Source organism: Acanthochromis polyacanthus, chromosome 3 (assembly GCF_021347895.1).
Source record: "Acanthochromis polyacanthus isolate Apoly-LR-REF ecotype Palm Island chromosome 3, KAUST_Apoly_ChrSc, whole genome shotgun sequence".
Classification (NCBI taxonomy): Eukaryota; Metazoa; Chordata; class Actinopteri; family Pomacentridae; genus Acanthochromis; species Acanthochromis polyacanthus.
The window spans coordinates 18496812-18517818 of record NC_067115.1 but is presented as its reverse complement, the minus strand read 5'-3'; the positions used below and the strand labels follow the sequence as shown (position 1 = coordinate 18517818).

Below are 21007 nucleotides of genomic sequence, written 5' to 3'. Positions count from 1 at the left end.
TTTTTTTCTGCTTCTCCAAAGTTTGTGAGAGTATTGTTAGTAAATCCTGACACTGTCCTGCTTACAGTTCGTAGCTATACGTTTGTCCGCATGTGTGTCTTTGCACCGTGTATCAGTATTGTCTGTGGGTTACAGTGCTTGTCTTCATGTCGTATGCTTTCCTTATTGTCAGTATCGGTGTAACCTGGACGTTTGTGGCTTTTCATGTGCCTCATCTTTGCACACGTTCAAAATATGTCTGTGAGTTTCCACTTCTTGTTCCTGCAAAAAAAAAAAAAAAAAAGTCCTGTTGTACCCTTAAATCAAGCTTCATTCTGACACACGAATGGCCGAGTACAGAGAAGTTATTATACACAAAGAAACAAAACCAGTTGTGAACACTAGATGTCAGCGATACATTGCCAGACTGGTGACCAGCCCTGTGTGCGTGTGTTTGCTTCCTCTTCATACTTTGGGATTTGATTTCCATTTCAGCGTTAAAGTGTTATGATTCTCAGCGGCACATGCAGAATTTCTTTTGCCTCCACTTTTTGCAATTTCATCTAATTAGTTGTTTTTGACACAGGATTCATAGAATCACATTTGGGGTTTTTGCTTGAGCAGGAAAACATCAAGTTTTTGAACCTAATTATGTGTATGTTCCTTCTGTGTTTCTGCTGTTTTGAACTTGGACATAAAGTTTCATTATTGTGACTGCTGTAATGCAGCATTGAAGGTGGCGCTAGGTTGAAAATTAGCTTTAGCTACAAATACTCAGACATTTCTCTGTGCTAAACTGTACCATTTGCATATATATATATATATATATATATATATATATATTTTAAAAACCCAGATAAATTCTTACTGAATACATGTGAACTAAAATCTAGTTTCTGTCTGCACTGGTCCAGAGGCTGAAGCAAAAGATTTGGAGTTATATTATGATGACTGCATCGTTGTTCATATTCTTTATGTTTGTCTGTGTGTATGCACACTTCTATTGCTCTTCTACTATCTGCAGTACACATAAAAGTCAGCTGTTGTGGCTTGCACTCACATGCCAGTGTACTAAGTGAGTCAGCCCTTTTGGCTCCCTTCTCCCTGTGGTTTCAGGACCAAGCAGTTGTGGAAGACTCTGATCAGGTGCGTCTGAGAGGAAGGAAGTAAGGCTGCTGCTCGCTTGGCCCGGCCAGGCTCGTTTCTTTGGCTAAAGCTTACAGGTGTGCTGTGATCTGGTTGCGGTCTGCTCTGCTTTGTGTTTCTCTGCTGCTCTCCCAGTCCAAGAGCGGACTTTGGTAGATGGCATTAACCAAACTAAAGCTGTTCAGCATTGGTTGTGGCAAGTTAAATGTCTTAATTTTAATAATCAGAGCTGGATGTTAAGGTGAATGTTGAAGTTGTTTCTGAATGTGAAACATGATAAATCAGGGATTTTGTCATGTTAGTTTGGTGTTTTCCTGTTCCCTGGGAGTCATTTTAATTTGTCAGCAGATATTAAAAGGGTTTGAAAATCCTCCTCTTCTCTCCACATAAGTTGATTTTTATACGAGATTTCTTTTTCATAGATTTTTTTTTTTTTTTGGATTAAAGTCATTTACCTGTGCACTTAACTTCAGATTAAGGAGCAGTGTGATGAGAGTAGTTTTAAAAAGTTTGACTTCCTTGTAATTTTCACAGATTTAAATTAAAATCCTTTATTGCCAGGGATAGCAAGAAATTATGACAGTTTAATACCAGTTTGTCTTAGTTCTTGTTAAAGTCAAACAACCCTCTTAGTTTAGCATGTTGATATGTTCACCCATGTTGAGGTGCAGCATGATTTTGTATCTATAAATTACCTTGGATGAGTGAAGCCTGAACATGACAATGTGGGGTGTGCTTTGTGCAGACAGAGATTTATGTGACATCATACGGCATTTAGATTGCCACACAAGTGTGTATTTTTCTGCATAATGCTCTGTAGTTTTCTAGCAACCTTCTTGAAGCATTTTGCCCAGCTGGGATATTGAGCATGACTTGGCATGAAAGAAGTGCATAGAAGAGAATGTTAATGTATTTTTTCAGATTGACTTTTTGCAGAAACATTCTTCTGTACTGCACATGCATGCACATGGGGAGGCCACAGTGTGGTATCCTTTCCTTCATTACTAAAGCAGGTCTCTCCAGGTGGAAAATCATCAGTGCAGCTGTAAGGTCTGATATAAATACAACAGCAGCGATTGCTTTCTTTAGATTTTATCTTGACCATCCAGTAAGACTGAGAAACAGATTTCAGTTGTGTCATACTTAAAATATTGTATCTGGCTTGAAGGTGCAATAAAATACATTTTCTGACATACAATAGATGGATTAAAATGCCCAATAAACATACATATATCAATGTTCATTATTTATAACATTGGTGATCTAAATTTACTTTTAAAGAATTAGAATGACTTATAAATGTTTAGAAATGACTTATTTGAATGTAGAATTTTGAAACAAAGAGTCTTGTCACATGCAGCTAAAACAATCTGCAGTGTTTTTACTGGAAGACTTTTTAAATAAGTCTCTTGTATATTTTCAGTTATTGAAGAATTATATTTTTTCTTCAACGTTTAACATGAATTGCCAAAAATGATTCTGGTGCTGCTTTCTCAACTTTGCTGCTTTAAGCCAAAGACAACGGGTACTGCTGAGATTTCAATGTATTTTGATGAGTTTTACTATGTAATATTTTGTAAGATTTATGTTCAGGTAGAAATCTTTAACTGTTTATTGGCTGAAAAAATTCATAGTATGACAGTTGCTGTTGATTCTACAGCCCTGTATATGTTATTAAATCGTATCCTTATAGAGCCATTTTTGTTTCACATCAGTTCCGCAATGATGCCAGAGTCTCATTTCACACCATCAGTTTTCAATTCTGCTTATCAACCAGTGTATTGTGGCTGTGAGTGAGCAAATGAGCATTATGGGTGAGTGAACACATGTAGAGGAATATCACCAACAGATGCCATACGTTATTATAGGACCTGAATTCATCAATGTACATGTATGATAATTGCCTTGTTGGTTAAAACAATTGCATAAGGAAGTTAAATGCATCAAAGTTTGGTCATCTCTATGACAGGAGTCAACTAAAAGAAGCTTCCTTGATGTCTACCATTTCTTGAATATCGTATAAACTCATTTTATGCATTTAATATTTTCCAACATTTTAGGAATTCATTAAGTAGTTCTCTTGTTTCAACTGCACAGCACCGCTTTGTGTTTTGCCTGTGTGTTTTAAGATGTTTATCTCTTAGACGCTTCGTCTTTTTTGCCCTGAATGCAGAAAGCCAAACTAGGCCCAGGGAAGAAGGTCATCACTGAGACGGACGACGGCCACTCCATCCAACTGCCATCCAACAGCCTGGACCAGGTCAAACTTGGCGACTTTACTTTCCTGGCTGTGCTTGGGAAAGGCAGCTTTGGAAAGGTGAGGCTAGTTTAAAAACTAAAGCATAACTTTCAATGTCTCCAGTAACAGATTGTGCATGATATCTATGGCTATAACAAAAAGTGGTCTGTACATGTAGATGATATTTTCCTGCTGTTCTACCTCCCTCTGTTTCTCCGAAGGTCATGCTCGCAGAGATGAAGGCCAATGAAGAGCTGTATGCAATTAAGATCCTCAAGAAGGATGTGGTGATCCAGGACGATGACGTTGAATGTACCATGGTGGAGAAGAGAGTTCTGGCCCAACAGGACAAGCCACCCTTCCTCACACATCTTCACTCGTGCTTCCAGACTGTGGTAGGTAAAACGCTCCTGCACGTACGTTAGGATGAGTCAGTCCAGGCCAGGTCGGGTCACATTAATTCAGGAGCAAACTTTTAACCTAACAGCTTAGTCATAAAGTCTTGTAGAGGGCAGTAGAGGATGTGTATGACAAGTTATATAAATAAAACAAAAGGGGAACAAACTAACCCCAATTAGAAGGTGGAGGCATGTACGTGTGTGTGTGTGTGTGCACATGTAAAACCACGTGTCTGTACATTCATGCATGGGCGTTTTAACTTTGAATAAAACCAAAATCAAACTGCACAACCTGACAGCACCAAATGTGTCGAACATGTGGGCACTTTATAGGCACATATGCAGTCATACACAGTCTTATTCATTGTGGTGTATTGTACTTGCTTAAATAAGAGAGTAAACGCAGACGTCTGGGAACAAACTGAGTTTACACAGTAATTTGATGGCATTTGTAGGTGCCTCTCTCTCTACTCTTGTCTTGCTTTATTAATCTTTCCATACCTTTGGAAGAACCGAGCATTCTCATGCACACACACAGTCACATGCATTCTGCGTTGTTTCCTTTCATATATGTTTGTTAAATGTTAAAAAATTATGTATTACTACTCAGCCAGATTTGACAACTTGGTCACTGCGTATCATCAGAAGGGTAATTGAACAACTTAACATTTTACAAATTGGGGGACTTGTGAAAGATAGTTCACGTTCAAATTTGTCTCAACACAAGGTGGCGTATAGTTTTCCTCTAATGTAACAACATAGTATCTGTCATTACACTTTCCCCACCTCACTTTAAAAATGTGTGGTCTCTAAGGCCAAGCTGACAGAGCTTCATAAAACATACAGCTGTGTTTACACAGAGTCCTTGTTAGTAGTTGACAGAACTGAACTGCATGTATAGAATTGGTGGATTCCCCTTCTTGCAACTGCTGTTGTAGAAATACTGTTGATGATACTGGTAGTTTGAATGTAGCAGCAGTCACAGCCCACATTGTGGATTACTTCGTTGAAAACAGTGTGGTTTGACACAAAGAAAGTTAAATATGATTAGTTATTAAAATGATTAAAGTTAACTGTTCAGTGGTTTTGAGTACAAACACAAATTGGCAACAAAACAAGAAGTTTGGGGAAAATACGATAATGTATAAACAAAATGCCCACAAATACAAATGGTAAAAGAAATCAAAAGTTTTCTTTACCAGAATACCTTTTGTGCTTAGAGTTGGATTACAAATAAATGCCTACTCGCAGTCTAAACTCCACCAGCTCCAGTAGGTAGGCAGAGGAAATAGGAGGAGACACAGCTTGGCATCTTTCATGGCATATTAATGAATTCACACACAGGCTCAGTCTCTCACATACAAAAGCAAGTACAAAACAACACTGTTACTCTCACACTTTCACAACGTCTTTCTGGTATTCCCACATTTTCTGTGCAAACTCTTCTTAGTAATTAACCTACAGAGTAATTAACCTACTTGTGCTCTGGCATTTCTCGAGTTATGTTATGGTAGAATGTTTGGGAAATCTTAGCTGTCAGCATTTATGCTTATGTGTCAAATTACAAACTCGTGAGACAATCTTAAACCACCCTACACTGATGGTGGGGATTTGCGTATTGCTTTAGTGTTTTAGTGTTGATTATGGCCTGTCAAGTTACAATTACGGTGAAGACACAATTGCTTTTGTTAAGTAGCGATTTGCTAAAACGAAATGATGTACAGACACGTATTTAATATGAAGTAGCTGTTTCTCCAGAATGCTTGGAGATTTTATCCTACTGCGCTGGACTTTTGTCTTCCTCTGTCTTGCCATGAGATTAATTACACAAACACTGTCAACTGATAAAGAATGTCCTTCCTTTGATCGATTTCTTTTTCAGACTGTTTCTTTTTCATGTGGAGCAGCAAAAACTTTCCTTGGATTTATTTCTTCTTATCTGCCTCAGGCTCCCCCATATTCCTAGTTAGTGTAGCCTACTTGTTGTCTTTTGCTGTGGCAAAATGCTATGATATTGGTCCAAAAGTACAGAAACATCATTGCAAAAAACACAACTCACTGGTAAACTGTGAAATGCAGAGAGATCTACCTGGTGTTGATAAGTCTAATTCTTATTATGTCAACTTGTTTGGTTTATTTATACATTATTATGTTTAAACATCAAGACAGGATGAGACTCAATCTGTAAAAGAAAATAAAGTAATATAAAACAAAGGGTCACAACTAGTAGGATCCATTTCTAAAATAAATATAAAATTTTCAGACCATTAAGAGCTGCCAAAAGCCACTAGAAACATGTACATATAGAGATTTGTCTCAATAATTATGCTATTATTATTTCTTGAGGCATTTTGCACATTCACTAGCTGACAGATAAGAAGAAATAAGGTAGAGAAAGCTGACAAAGAAGTCCCATTTTGAAAATTGTCTAAATTTGAATTAACTTTATTATTTGAGGCTCATAGTTTAGGAGAACCTTTACTTCATTTTATTTCTCTTTACAAAGGTAAAACATTTGATCTTGCCCAGTTAGAAGGTCTGGCTGACATTTTAAGCCTAATTACCTGAAGTACAAAAGTTCCAAACACAACATTGTGGATTCATTTTGCTTCAACAGCATTTTGTCAACATCCATTAGAATAAAGTCCAACTGACTGTAGCATTTTTGTGACCCATCACTGAGTGACAACACGGAGAAGCTTAGTATTTGAGGTACAGAGATGCAGAGAAGATGTACTGTTTATTTTGCTCGAGGCTCCGTCACTGCAGTGCAGAGAGGGTCAGAGCTCGTACCTGGTGTCAAACATTTTAGGAGGTTAAGTGTTGTTGTCAGTATACGTCGACTGTATTGTGGGATAGCTGCTTTTTGTTTTCTTAGTAAGGGACCATCAAATACATCTAGACTGGGGTCAGGCTAAACTTGTCACAGGCAATAAGAGACCAGCACTGCAAGGCAAAGACAATGCTACCTGACAGATGTCTGTGTTTTTCCGTGAAGCTCTTTGTTGTGTTTTTTTTTTTTTTTAGGTCACCTTGTCATGGAAAGAGTAGCAGGAAAGATGGAACAGCTCAGGCAGCAGGGTTAGGTTAGGCTTCAACACTGAACTGAATCTGTGAACAGAAATGTAGAAATTCTGTGAAACTTTATGCAGTTTTTGTACAAAATAATCAGAAGCAGAAGCAGCAATACTTTTTGATCCACAAGGGGAAATAGCTTTCCTTATAGTTGTTCCATTCAAAGTCTTAGAAATATTAGCAGTACAAAAAAACATGGATAAACATAAGTAGAGAAATGTGTCATAAAAATATAAACATAAGTAGAAAAAGCATAACATGTCATTGTGCCTTGTTCTAAGAAAAATAAAAAGTATACAATGTAATAAATAGTAATGGTTTTATATTTGTCTAATAAAAAGAGATACATAGTTATTGCCCATTTATTGAGGGTTAGTCAGGAAGTGAAGTGAAAAAATTTGTTCCCAGCTTGCATTGAAACATAATGAGTCCAGCTGTAAGTCACAGCGTCTGAGGAGTTATCTGGTTTGATGACAAAAGTGGCCATCAATAAAAGCTCAAGCAAAATATGTTAAATAAGAAGCTAAAGGTAGGAAAAAAAAGAGCAGGAGCGACTACAATGGGCTGCATGCACAGTAACAAATGCACACAAAATAAAAAATGAAAATGCATTCTTCAGAATGACTCTTCTTTTATCTGTCTGTATGACCACAGGACCGTCTGTACTTTGTCATGGAGTATGTGAACGGAGGAGACCTCATGTACCATATCCAACAAGTGGGCAAGTTCAAAGAACCCCAGGCAGTGTAAGGCACATCAACAACTGGTCCTTTGATTCTGCTGTTTAATCTCAGCCTCAAACCTCTCTTATGTCTATTAGCAGCAAAGCACACACTGGCACTCACAGTTTTTCAGTTATGCTACTGACCGTTGAGTTTCTTTTGTTGTAAATCTGTGAATGTATGGTTGCTATTGCAGATTCTATGCAGCAGAGATCGCTGTTGGTCTCTTCTTCCTGCACAGTAAAGGAATCATTTACAGGTGAGTATAAACAAGTTTACACCGCTTAAACTATTTTTTACGATACAATATATGCCTATTTTGTTTTTGCATCATGATTTCTCGAGGCTGCCAGTGTTTTATTTACTTGTCTGTAAAAACATTCATCAGCAACAACAGGAGTTTGTTTGGAATATATGGTATAATAACCAGGTAGGTCAGTTTATAACTAATGGCACCTACTGGGACCGACTCCTCGAAGAACATCTTAAAGCATGTTTTAAGTGCCCCTCTGCTTCCTCAGGGATCTGAAGTTGGACAACGTGATGCTGGACGCTGAGGGACACATTAAGATTGCTGACTTTGGCATGTGTAAAGAAAACATGACGGAAGGAGTGAGCACGCGAACCTTCTGCGGCACTCCGGACTACATTGCTCCAGAGGTAAGCAAGGCTGACTATCTAAAGATGTGTGTGTGTGTGTGTGTGTGTGTGTGTGTGTGTGTGTGTGTGTGTGTGTGTGTGTGTGTGTGTGTGTGTGTGTGTGTGTGTGTGTGTGTGTGTGTGTGTGTGTGTGTGTGTGTGTGTGTGTGTGTGTGTGTGTGTGTGTGTGTGTGTGTGTGTGTGTGTGTGTGTGTGTGTGAAATGTCTGCGCATGCTCATGTTTTGATGCATGAGGTCATTTCTGTCACTGTCTGGTCTGAGCCCGTGTCACCCTTGTGCTCCAGATTAAGGTCAACGCCTCCGGATAGACAGGGGACACACACATACATATACGCAAGCGCTTTCTAATGACGTAAGTGTCCCAGTCAGACAGACACCCAGTGTGTCCGCTGGCAAGTCCAAACTTAATCCAAACGTACAGGCTGGTGTCCCCATGCATCCCAATGTGTTTTCTCGTGAGCAAGCATTTATCCTTTATCGGATCGTTGTTTTTGTTCAGCTTCTGGGGCAAATTATTTCAAGACAAATCCACTTGACTGGATCATTTGACCTTTTCAGTTGTGATAATGATCGCCGTCCTTTTACCAACATGCTGATTGGTAACATGCTTTCGAAAAATGTGGCAGGAATCTTTACCGCTGAGCATGTTTTGAGATGTGCCTGTCATTGAATAGTTTGAAAGGTTCATTCATGCAGGACTGACATATTATTCCAGCACGCTCACATGCAGTATTAATACTGTATACCCATTTCTTAACTATTTCCAGTCCAGTTATCTCTGACTGTTGTGCGACTGTTCAGCCAATCATCTGTTCATCAGTTAGAGTCCGGTCCCAGTGAAACCCCACTTCACTCAGGGCAGGGGTGCAGTACAGTCTGGAGGCCAGTGTTATACTTTCCACATCCGTGACCACACGGGGATCTGCTCATGTCAGAGTGACGTAAATTTCGTCATCGGAGGGTCTACGTGAAGCTCTGTGTGGACGTCCACGTGCAGTCCAGTTTTGTCGACTATCTAGACAGCCGCTGATCTACAAGGACACCAGCAGCATATGCGCTGGGATTGTACAGACAATGATCTGCTGCACATGTATGGAATATTTTCTCCAAGCAGTCTAGAAAGTAGGAAAATCAAGACAACTGCATGTTTGAGGGGTCCACAGAAGTCTGTGTGTGCATTTGCAAGGGAATCGGGCCGTAAGTCCAAGCTGACTAACTGGATGAATAACGCAGAGTATCAATATTTCAGAATTTCAGTGTCTTAAAAAAAATTGCTTTTCTGTTTTTTTGTGTGTCGAACTAGTATACAAAATTGGTAGCAAGTAAAACATAAAAAAATAAAATCAAACTTGCCAAAAAACTAACAAAAACAAATCCAGATGTTTTTGTTTGAAGAAAATATTTTGTAATATTACAGTATAATTACAAACAAGAAATATCAAAATGTGTCAACAAATGTAAGCTTTTTTGCTATATAAGAGCCTATTAGGGCTTTCCATTTTTATGATTTTGATCTTGTTTCCACTCCTCGTAACTGGTTTGCAACATTGAGAAAATCAAATCAAATTAATTTATGTAGAATGGTATATAAAAAAAGAAACTATCTTAACCAAAGTGCTTTTCATGCTGTCAGACTGGCAGCATGTGTACCATCCGGATGGGATAAGGGAAACCATGATAGCAACTTGAAAGCTCAGTTTCTATAAAAATGAACCTGAAAGACATATGAAGCATTCAGAAAATTAGAATCACCCAAACGTCATTAAAACCATGCACTTCTTGAGTTTTTTCTCAGGAACATTTGATCAAATTAGCAATCATGCAAGTAAGCCACTTTAAAGAAAGCACTTAATAGAATCTGAAAGTATCAGTTTAATCTATTAATGTAATAGACTGAATTGTATTTATTAATTTTTATTTCTGTTTACATCTCACCAGAGAGGTCTGGTGCAGCAGATTGTGGATGTTCATATGTAATGATTTAGTGTGTCCAGCTCTGCCCATTTTCAGCTATTTGGCTTCTGTTTAATTGCGAGCTGGTTATTGATTCTGTCTAAAGGAGGTTAATTTAACCTCACAGACCCCGGGTGAACATGCTGTGATTGTTCAGAGTCCGACTGACACGAATGTGAAAGTCCTTGGATGGCACAGCAGGGGGTCGGAGCAGATTCTGGTTCCATCCATCCATCCATCCATCTATCCTCTACACATCGCTTAATTAGGGTCGTGTGGTGCTGGAGTCTATCCCAGCTGACTTAGGGTGAAGGCAGGGAATACCCTGGGCAGGTCGGCCATCTATCACAGGTCTACATATAGACACAAACAATCACACTCATGAACAATTTAGAATTACAAATTAACCTCAGCATGTTTTTGGACTGTGGGAGGAAGAAAACCCACACATGCGCAGGGAGAACATGCAAACTCGTTGCAGACAGATCCCGGGAAGGCCAGGACGTAAACTGGGGATTTTCTGTCTTCAAGGTGAAAGTGCTAACAATTGAGCCGCTGTGTAGCCCAGATTGTGATTCCATGTTCAAATTATATCTCACATACTTCATGCAACTTTCACGCAGTCATGTCAGTAACAGCAACACACGCAGCCTCAATGTGTTAAGTTGGGCGTCCACAGAAAAATATCTGTATGCACACTTGGCTTTCATCAGGACACACAAACACTTGTACACACATGAACCCACTCAGAAACACTCCAGCAAAGTGAGGGCTGACCTTAAAAGCGGGTTCCCGGTGGTGACATTTTCAGATATAATTGAGGGAAAGTGTTCCTGAAACTGTTTGTGACAGAAGAATAACCTACTAATACACTTATCCATTGAATTTTACTTCACAGGTTAGATGCCGGTTTTGTTTAAAAATTGTTCTGTCACTTTGAGTTTTTAGAACCTTTTTAAAGTGTCTGCTTTTATTGAATCTGTATTAGGGAGACACTTTAAATAACTCTCTCTGCCTGATGTCCCCCATTCTGTTTCATTTCTAATCAATTCTACAATAATCTTATAGATTTGAGAATGCACTCATTTGTGTCATAGGTCGTTGATCCATTCAACTTGAAGTCATTTACACATGAGTGATGGCTCAGTGAATTAACGATGCTTTTCAAGGTGTCATTTATCTCCTCCATGACTTTCCCATAAACGTTTTGCAGACCATTGTTGTCCTGTATTTTACTTAGAATCTGACTGCCATGCTCCCTGCATTACTCTACCACCAATTAATCGAAAAACTGTTGAGAAAAACTTCCCAAAGTATCGTTACCACCAGATTCTCACCTTATGTCATGAGCTGCAATCTTTGTTTTCGGTACATCTTGTGTTTTGAATGTTGAGGCCAGCAGAATGGATCCCATCAAGGATGCATGGAAGCCTCACTGAACATCCTTGTCAAAGCTTCTTTTGAAACTTCACATACTGACCATCTGAACATGAGCCACAAGATCCTACTGACCCTTATGGTCTGCTCTTATAAGCTTATATAATCAACAGAGTTTATTAGTAAAACTAATATTTACCATCATTACTTTATAGCTCCTATGATTGTGCATTAAATATGTGTAAGAACATTGTCAAAATGGCCTTTTTGGACATAACATGACATTTCTGACACACCATTTGTTCATCTCTGTAATTTGAATAAACTTACCAGAAATTGTGCTGATAAATTGTACCATAGATTTCCAATTCACCCCTTTTCCTTTTAAATTGGTAAATTTTGAATGTCTTCATGCAAGGTTTTCTGACTTCTAACACTGTCTTGTGGAGGGATTCTTGTTTTCTTACTCGCTGTCAATACATTTCAGTCAGGATTTTCATAATAATTGACTGACTTTCCTGTATCTAAAGAAGATCAGTGTGGATTGGCATGACATAGTCTTTAAGTCATTTGCTCACATCTGTTTTAGTGGCATATCTGTTAAGAGTCATTTTGACACTGAGGAAGACTGAGTTGTTACTGGACAAATTTAAAATAGTCACAACACTTTCCTGAGGTTACATCCTAATCTCTTGTGTGCATACGTTGTACTCCTGCAGCAAAGTAAAACAATTTTGGCTTAAAATCTTTTTTGAATTTCTTCTGCCTTTGCATATATCAGTTCATCCACGCCCCCTGCTGGCAATTTTGGGGCTTTCTGTCTCCTAAATTTCCCCTCTCAATAGCAGAGGCCTTTGCTGTGCTTCCTGCACTGACTTCTACTACATTTTTGAGCCTGTAGCTTCAGTTGCAAGGTTTAGGTTTGCAAAGTTACTTTTTCATTTCTGCTTTGATGTGTCTTTTTCCTTTTACTTCTTTATGATGGCATTATTTCTTTTGTAAATTTACTGAAAGATCATAACATTTGTCTGCCTGTACTTCTTCCAAACAGCAAATAGTGTAATATGGTCATAATTATTCCCTGAAGCTCAAACAAGCATATAGAAGTTGCTGTTTATTGTGACAAATCGTCAAAAACACCTGAATTTTCAGTTTTTCACAATGTAAAACTGTGAAATTAGTAAATATTCACACTGAAACTACTAGAGTGAGTGGGGGAATTTGTCCTGTGACTGCATAAAATGACAAAGAGCAAATCGGTTTTCAAGAAATTGTTAGCTATCAACTGATCAAATATTCCACAAATAATGTCAGCTCTATGAAAAGTATTTGGTTTCTGGGAAAATAGTGAAACTGGAGTGCATCAGTAGGGACTTTTTGCCCAAATACCTCCTATTAGTTTAAATTCTGAACCAGACCTGTGTTGCTGGGTCTGCGATCATGTGTTTCTCAGTATATGTGAGACACTGTGCGATGAGAAATATTCACACTTCTCTTCCTCGCACACACCTGCTCACAGGCTCACAACTCCATCAGTGCTGAAGTACAGTTCCATGTTGCAGTGGGTCCCTGGTTGCCGACACACATGTGACAGAATGCAGCAGCGTTCCTGCTGTTTGCTGCCACACACAGACACACACACATGTTCTGGCACAGAGTTGTCGCTGTGTTTACCCTGACCTATATACCCAGTCATTGGTAGCTTCTGTCTGGGAGGAATGCTCACACGAATGTGAATTTACACCTCAGTGACTTTGACACAGAGAGAAAGAGATAGGAAGCAAGACAGAGAGAGAAGGGAGCAGGCTGAAAATGAAAACAACATGAGGTATTCACTGTGAGAAAAAGGCCAAAAGCTGACGACACTAACCGGACAAAGAAGGAAGCAAACGAAAGACAGCAGGATATGAAACGTGTTGCTTTATGATGGTTTGTGTGTGACTGTTCAGAACAGCCTTTGAGGACACTGAACTGTCTGACATGATCCATTTTCCTCTTTGCTCTAGTTGGTCCTTCCTGCAGTGTGGCAGTAAGAAGCACAGTGTCTGCTTCCGTGTTCACTCCTCTGTGGGCTGAAACAGCAGTTGCAGAGGTTGTAGTGTCAGGATGATATAGAAATGTCATCAGTGAAGTCCTGCTTTTCAGATGCTGAGCTGGTGATCTACTGTAATTAGTTCAATTCAGGATAAACAGGCAGAACCTATAATATATTGCAACTTCACGTATTGCCATACAGAATGGCGCAACTGAAACATGCGCTGTCTTGATTATACTTTAATTTGCTTCCATGAAAGAAATTAACTTATTTTCTACAAAAAGCTAATTACATTATAACACAGGCACATGACTTTAAAAGGTAATTTGCTAATTTATAATTAGACCTATTTGGGTTTAATTCAGTCAACTTGACTATTTATGATTCAGGGTTGTGTAAGTTGCAGAGATGTATGTAGTTAATTTCCTTAGGCTGAATAATGACTGTGAATGTTTTTTATTCCTCAAAAGTTGGCGAACTAGAAATAGCAACCCTGACTCATCTTGGAGTTGTCATCAGGCCACATTCTTTACCAACGGCAGTTCCAATTTTAAACTCTCGGCCAATTACTAAGGCATCCAAAACCAGTGATTTCAAATCAGAGCCATCAGTAGTCAGACAAAATCACTTTTTCATTCCCTGGAAAAGCAAGTGAGAGCTGCAGAGAATGTGAACCAGAGAAAATGAGTTACTTTACTTCTCTACCACATTAAGGACATACTTCTGTCCTTTTTGACACTGTTAATGTAACCTCTCTGCCTCATTCTTATGCAGATGCATTTTTTTCTCCCCTCTGGTGCAATGAGTTTGTACAATTTACTGCTTTGTTTTTGGAACCACAATGTAACAAATTTACCGTATATTCATATGCAGCTGGTAATAGACTGATGATTCACAAAGAAAAAATATGTTACACTTTCAGTAATAATACATCTTGAGCTCTGATTTTACACCTATAATTACTGTATTTTTAATATTTTGACCCATATCGAAATAAGTATCTATTATTTAGAGAGCTGTGTGAGTATGTCTACAGAGGACAATTATCCTTTTTACACTGACTAAAGAAAATTCCCTAAATTTAGAATGGAAAACTGCATAACAACCAACTCATTAACACTGAATACACACTGGATTTTTTTTTTTTGCCTAACCTTTCAAACCCAAATAAGTGTAAATGTATTCATGTCTTGCCCAAACTAGACAGCCTAAAATTATCTGGATACGGTCACCTGAGTGTTGTTGTAGTTATACAGCCTTAGGTAGTGATACTATCAGGTTGCATTAAAGGATTCAGGGTTTCGAGGGGAGTCACATGTATAAAGGTGCTGTTTAACTTGCAGAGTAGGATGCTCACGTAAGCCCCAAGGCTGCTCGTTAATATCATCAGTGAATGAAACCAACCAACGGCACAATGCTGAGAAATGCTTCCAACAACAGACCACCAAAGCATGGCCTGATGCACACCGGTCTGCTCCACAGCACACACATTCCTTGAAGCAAACAAATAGTAACAGCAAGGCAAATGTTCATGTTGCACCCGGTAACAGTGTCGGTCATAAAGGTTATGCATTGTAGGGTTCAACCACATTACGTTTCTGTATGAAGAACAAGGAGCATAGGTTGGTGCTTGCATGCACCCGCACGGGTATGTGTGTCTGTAGTGCGGAGAATAGCCTTGAATAGCGAGCAGTCTGATCCAGAACTGTCATGTAGTATTAGGTCTAATGGGAGAGAAATGTCTGCGGCGATGCCAATGCACATGCACACACAAGCGCACACACAGACACAAAAATATTCACAGAAAACACAGACCTTTCGAGCCACAAGAGCAGGTACACGAATGCACATGTGTTGGCAAATTCAAAATCTAAACACTGAACAACTCTAAGCGCTAATCAGAAAGAACAAAATCTTTCTTCCTCCTAGCCTATGTCACTTGCGCACATTCATCACACATATGTACTTCAGTGAATCAGCTCGACTAGCCAGAGGCTTTTGTACGATAAAATAAAAAAATATATATAAAATGGGATGACAGGAGAGAATGTCAGGCACAAGTCACGCTTGACTATTTCCATCACTGGCAACCTGGCAGAAAGAGAGAGCGCTTTATGTATCGGCTCATGCAAATGAAAGCAAAGCAAATAAACATCCCAGTAGATGCTATTTAGGTGGAAAAACTGAAGATCTAGACTTAATGAGGTGGCTGGGAGTACGAAGGTCACCGTGCCTGAAACTGTGTTTGTCCGCTGGTGTTGTTGCAGACGAGGCGATGGGTGGCAAGGGCAACGAGTCACAGTGGCGTCACATTAGTGCAGCACTCGGCAGAATGGCCTGAAACTGATCTAAACAGTCTCTTTTTGCTGAACTCCAATTGTCCTCTGTTTTTTCCCTTCCTTTTGCTCCTTCTTTTCACATCAATCTCACTGACTGAGTCCAAATCTTCTACACTTGTTCTTTTGGTTCGTACTTCCGACTCCGTAAGTCGTGGAGGCTGAAAGAAAAAATGATTGGGACAGTGTAACAATAACACGACAATACACAAAAAGCAAGTCTTGACTTTTTTCATTTTTGGGATCTGAAGAAAATTTTCATTTTGAGAAAATATGTCTGTCTTGATCTGTCTGTAAGCAAAGGATCAAATAAGAGAGTCAAGACAAGAGTCTACAGCCTAGCAAAGGCTGTAATTAAGCACCTAAATACTATTGTCAGCGTACTTACAATAAAAATACTGATGTTAAGCAGTTATGTCTATCATATTTTCCATTGTACATTAGCATGCTAACATTTGCTAATTAGCACAGGCAGAAAGCAAGCAAATATGTTGACTATGGGCCCAAACAACCTGTCCAGTGGTTATTGTTTTCATGTGCATTATTTGTGTGTTTCTTTTCGCTCTTTTCTTTCTTTACCTCTCCCCAGCCAGTCGAAGCAGATGACTGCCTTCCCTGAGCCTGGCTCTGTCAGAGGTTTCTTTCTGTTAAGAGGGAGTTTTTCCCCAAATGGTTGCTCAAAGGGAATCATTGAATTTGTTGGGATTCTCTGAAGGCCTGAGATGGCCTATGTTGTTGATTTGGGGCTATATAAATAAATCTGAATTGAATTGACTTATTTGACCTGACGATGGCGATAACAAATCTGAAAAGTTTGTACCATATTTGTAATAAATGTATTGTTAACATATTTCACTGTGTCCCAAAAGGGTCAAACTTCTAGTGACTGAAGAGGAAAAGGATAAGGGATCAACAGTCAGTGGCAGTTTGTTGTCTTAAGAGCCACAGATGTCTGAGCCAAATTTTATGCTGGTACATTGTGACTTCATTAGGATTCAACCACTATGGACTTCATGTGTTTTTGCAACATTCTGTGGATATCTATTCAACAGTTGTTATATATTTCAATCTGCACTAAAGTGGTGAAATGACCAACAAACTAACAGTCAATCAAGCAAATAACCAGCCAACATTGTCATCCTCAGAGCGACCCATGTAAAGAAACAGACATTACAGTGTCTTTAGCATGAGAAACAAACTGTGGCCTCTCCTAATGTTTTTAATGCAATCTTACTCTCTTTCTCACTTCTTCTCTTCCATTTCTCTCCCTCTCTCTCCCTCCTTCTGTCTCTGCTCCTCTCTGTTTTCATTCCCATGACACAAGCCGACACGAGGCTGCAGATCTCCTTGCTACATTGACCTGATGTGTCTACATGATTTCCATGCTTAAATTCCTTATTGCATGCAATTTTGCAAGAGAGACTTTAAGTTTAAATCTCAGTGACACCAAGCAAAAAATATGCTATGTCACAGATTACTTGCTGTCTAGCATTAGCCTAGTTCACCCTGTTATAGTAAAACGGTTTCCTTTAAGAAAATTGTATCATAATAAACACTTGACTCTCATCGCATTCAGAACATATATTTTTCTATTCTCAGAGACAAGCTGTTCTACTTTCAGTTTACAAGGATAGGGCCTCATTCTTTCCCATTCATAGTGGAATGTTTCAACAATGGAAATGAGAATCGTATGTGAAAACAAGTCTTTAAGAGTGAATAACTGAATTGGTTAGCAGTTGTCAGGTCAGACTGAAGGGCAGCATGATTCCTTCGGGGAGAAGGATTTGAACAGGCGAGCTCAGGGATTTTAAGCAGTTTCTTCTCACCACAGAGTCTTTGACCCTTAAGCTAATTAAAAACAATGAAGCATGATAAGAGAAGGAGTCTTTTTCCCACTGCACTTTTCCGCCTTCTTACCAAAGCACGAAAGAAAGCCAAGGATTATGGCTTAACACTTCTCACCTTCTCAAGGCGCCATGTTTGCCTTCATGCCAAAGGGGATCGGGAAGTAGAGCCTTAACCACATTTTAACATTGTCCTGTCACTCTGGGCTGTAGTCTTTTTAATATTCTGTTACGTGTTGACATGATTTCAGAGAGCTAATAGACAGGCACTGAAGGAACAAAACTTTTGCTAGAGCTACACAGTTGGCACTGTCACTTACGATTTCAGGAAAGCACTGACGCATGAAAGCAATTAAACAAAAGTTACAGTGTTAGTATTTGGGTTAACATGAGCTTCCAGTCCTAGTTTAGATATGAACTGATAACTTGTAATTATGAAGTGTGATTCCATGCATTTCCAATGGCTGCCTTACAAGCCTCTGATACCCCAACATAACTGCATACAATGTTGCACCTTCATCCAACTTTATTTAAATAACCTCATTGCACTTTAAATCTAAAACAGCGCAAGTAATGCATACATACACTCCAACAAAATATGTTTTTTGTTTTATTAAAGTATTTTTTTCAAGTGTTTCAAATTAAGATTCCGTTTTTAAAGTTACAGAGTGTCCCTGTTCATACTGTACAGCAGAATACCAGTGAAAGTGCAGAGATTGCGATCGCTGTCTGCCCAGACCCAGGAACGGGTTTCCATTTGCACATGAACCTGGTCTCCTTTCTGGAGCAGCAGCACCACAGCATTAGAGCCGTCATCAGTGAGGTCAGATTTGGTTGGGTGCTCAGCGGTTCTCACGACAACCTCGCTGTTCTTGTGCAGCAGTAAACTGCTGGGGTTTCCTCCATTAGCATGAGAGTAGAAGGTGAAGTAGTAAACTCCACTAACTGGAGCCGTGAAGAAACCTGAACAGAAAGTGTGGAAAAATGAGAGGGTGAGAAGTCATCGTAAAATGAATGATATTTACAGCACTAGAGTATTTGATCTGTCAGTTCCTAATTATTGAGTTTTTACAAAGACATGAAGCATTAGGGGCAAGTTTTGTTGGACTGCTAAATAAATTTACACTGAGATTTTTATTGCTATTACCATGCAATGAAATCACCTACAATTTTAACACGGACAGCAGTTGGCCTAAGCAATGGCAAAGGAAGAAAGAAACGTGGTTCCAAAAAGTGCACAGTTTGTTGTTTTGGCAGTTTTATAGAACAGTGAGAAGGACAGCAAATAGAAAATACCAGAGATCCACATACTTTCAAGATTCAAGAGTTTTATTGTCACATACTAGAAATTACATGAAGCAATTGCTGGCAGTGACAGGTGATTGGTCAGACTGTGTGCTCTAGGCTACAGCATTTAGTTCCAACATATCTACAGCACACAGTTTGACCAATCACCTGTCTGGAGACTGAGATCGGTTGATTAAATGAGTCAGGTCTGGTGTGATGCTGCTTAGTTGGAACAAAAACTTCCAGCCACACCGGCCCTTTGTGGAATGAGTCTGACATCCCTGAATTCGACGATATATCAGCAAAAATGTGCAGCACCCAGCAGCAGCCCTACAGGAACTTCTTGACTGTTTTCTCTGTACCTTGATTGGCTGTATTGAGCACTTGTACTTGTCTCAGTGTATCTTCAAGGTTGATGTTCAGTTTCTCACTTAGACTTTCACTGGCCGTCAACCTGGAATCTAATTCTTTAGTTTAAGAGTAAGATTTAGAATATGAAACAGTACAGTTTGGCAGATTAAATGATACAAGATAGAGGGCTTAATTAATCTCTATTAGAAATTGTTGTCACTAGGTCTTAATATCTTTTAAATTTAATGTAATGTTATTTTTATATCCCCCCCCCCCCCCCCCCCCCCCCCCCAAGCTGTGTTGCATTACGTTGTAGTTCAGCTTAAGTGGAGCAAAATGGGTCTTTTCATTTCTTTTGAAACTAACAACGCTAACAAACCAGTAAGGGAGAAAATTAATCATGAAGAGGTCATGGAAAATTTATGGAAATTTCCATTAGTGGCAAAGTGGGTAACCCTGCAAACGGTCTACATATGAATATCTTATACTCCATATGGCAGCTGAAGAAAAATATCTACCAAGTGTTGATCTCTGTTTACCTTGATCAACTGTCTTCAAGACCTCAACTTTGGTCTCGGTTTTTTCCAGTCGGTCAGTCAGCTCCTTCTCCAGACTGTTACTGTGCTCCAGGCTGGACTCCATCTCTAAAATGAGGAAACAAATCTGTCAATACCCAGATTTTGATTTCTGATGACTCGCGGGTCATTTAATTCTGTGACTGTACCTTTAACTTCCACTTGTAATTGTGCCACCTGGGTTCTTTGTATCTCTACCTGGACATTAGTTGCATTCAATCTGGCCTCCATTTCTCGGTTATCGCATGAAAGAATAAAACATGCACACATCATTTTGACGTTGAGACTTTACATGATAAAACAACATTTTTATAATCCAAGTTACAAACAAAAAAGACATGTCTTTAATTTCTGCTCCACACATACCCTGTATTTTCTGAAGCTGTACCAGTTGCTCTTTGGTGTGTTGCAGCTCATTTCTCTGTTCATCCAAAACCGCTATCATCTCCCTGAGCAAAGTGAAGCTATCTGCTTCAGCGGGCAGCTCATCTTGAACATATGTGATAGCAGTCAACCTCTGTCCCAGGATGTTTGCCTCAGACAGGCAGCAGCCAAGCAGGATGAGCAGAGCAGCCCTCATCTTTGTGGTCTGCAAAGCTGTGACAACTACAACATTTGGCAAGAGGGGTTTTAAGCTTTAGGTGACCATGTGAAAGGTTATGCAAGGTTTCTATGTTTTTGAAATGTAGTTGACCACTTCAGGTTAGGAAACATGTCAAGGATAAATGCACTGTGAAAAGAAGCCTCTGCGTAGTAAACGATCAAGGAAAAAATGATTACATGACTGCTTTGTAAATATAGTATTTGTTGTGATTTGGTACACTGAACCCTAAAACCTGCAAGCAGGTTTGAATGGCATTTATCTTCAAAAATGGCTAAAATTTATTAGAGCTCGAAATCATAAAAACAAAAAGAATGATCATATTTTCAAATAACCGATTTGAGGGAAGTTAATCAAATTTCAGCTTAAAATAAAGATTTGTCATTGAAATTCTGCATGTCTCGTTTTTTTATACACAAATGACCAAAA

At 39.1% G+C, this 21007-nt stretch overlaps 1 protein-coding gene across 4 annotated transcripts in view; it reads left to right on the top strand.

The window, feature by feature from the left end:
* The window catches only part of prkcaa (protein kinase C, alpha, a), a 148921-nt gene that overhangs the window by 100182 nt on the left and 27732 nt on the right, over positions 1 to 21007 (top strand). For all 4 annotated transcript variants that reach the window (XM_022205429.2, XM_022205431.2, XM_022205430.2 and 1 more), the window contains 5 exons: positions 3299 to 3442; positions 3586 to 3759; positions 7492 to 7583; positions 7756 to 7818; positions 8081 to 8219. In XM_022205429.2, the coding sequence (XP_022061121.1) occupies positions 3299 to 3442; positions 3586 to 3759; positions 7492 to 7583; positions 7756 to 7818; positions 8081 to 8219 (612 nt within the window). The remainder of the gene's footprint in view (positions 1 to 3298; positions 3443 to 3585; positions 3760 to 7491; positions 7584 to 7755; positions 7819 to 8080; positions 8220 to 21007) is intronic.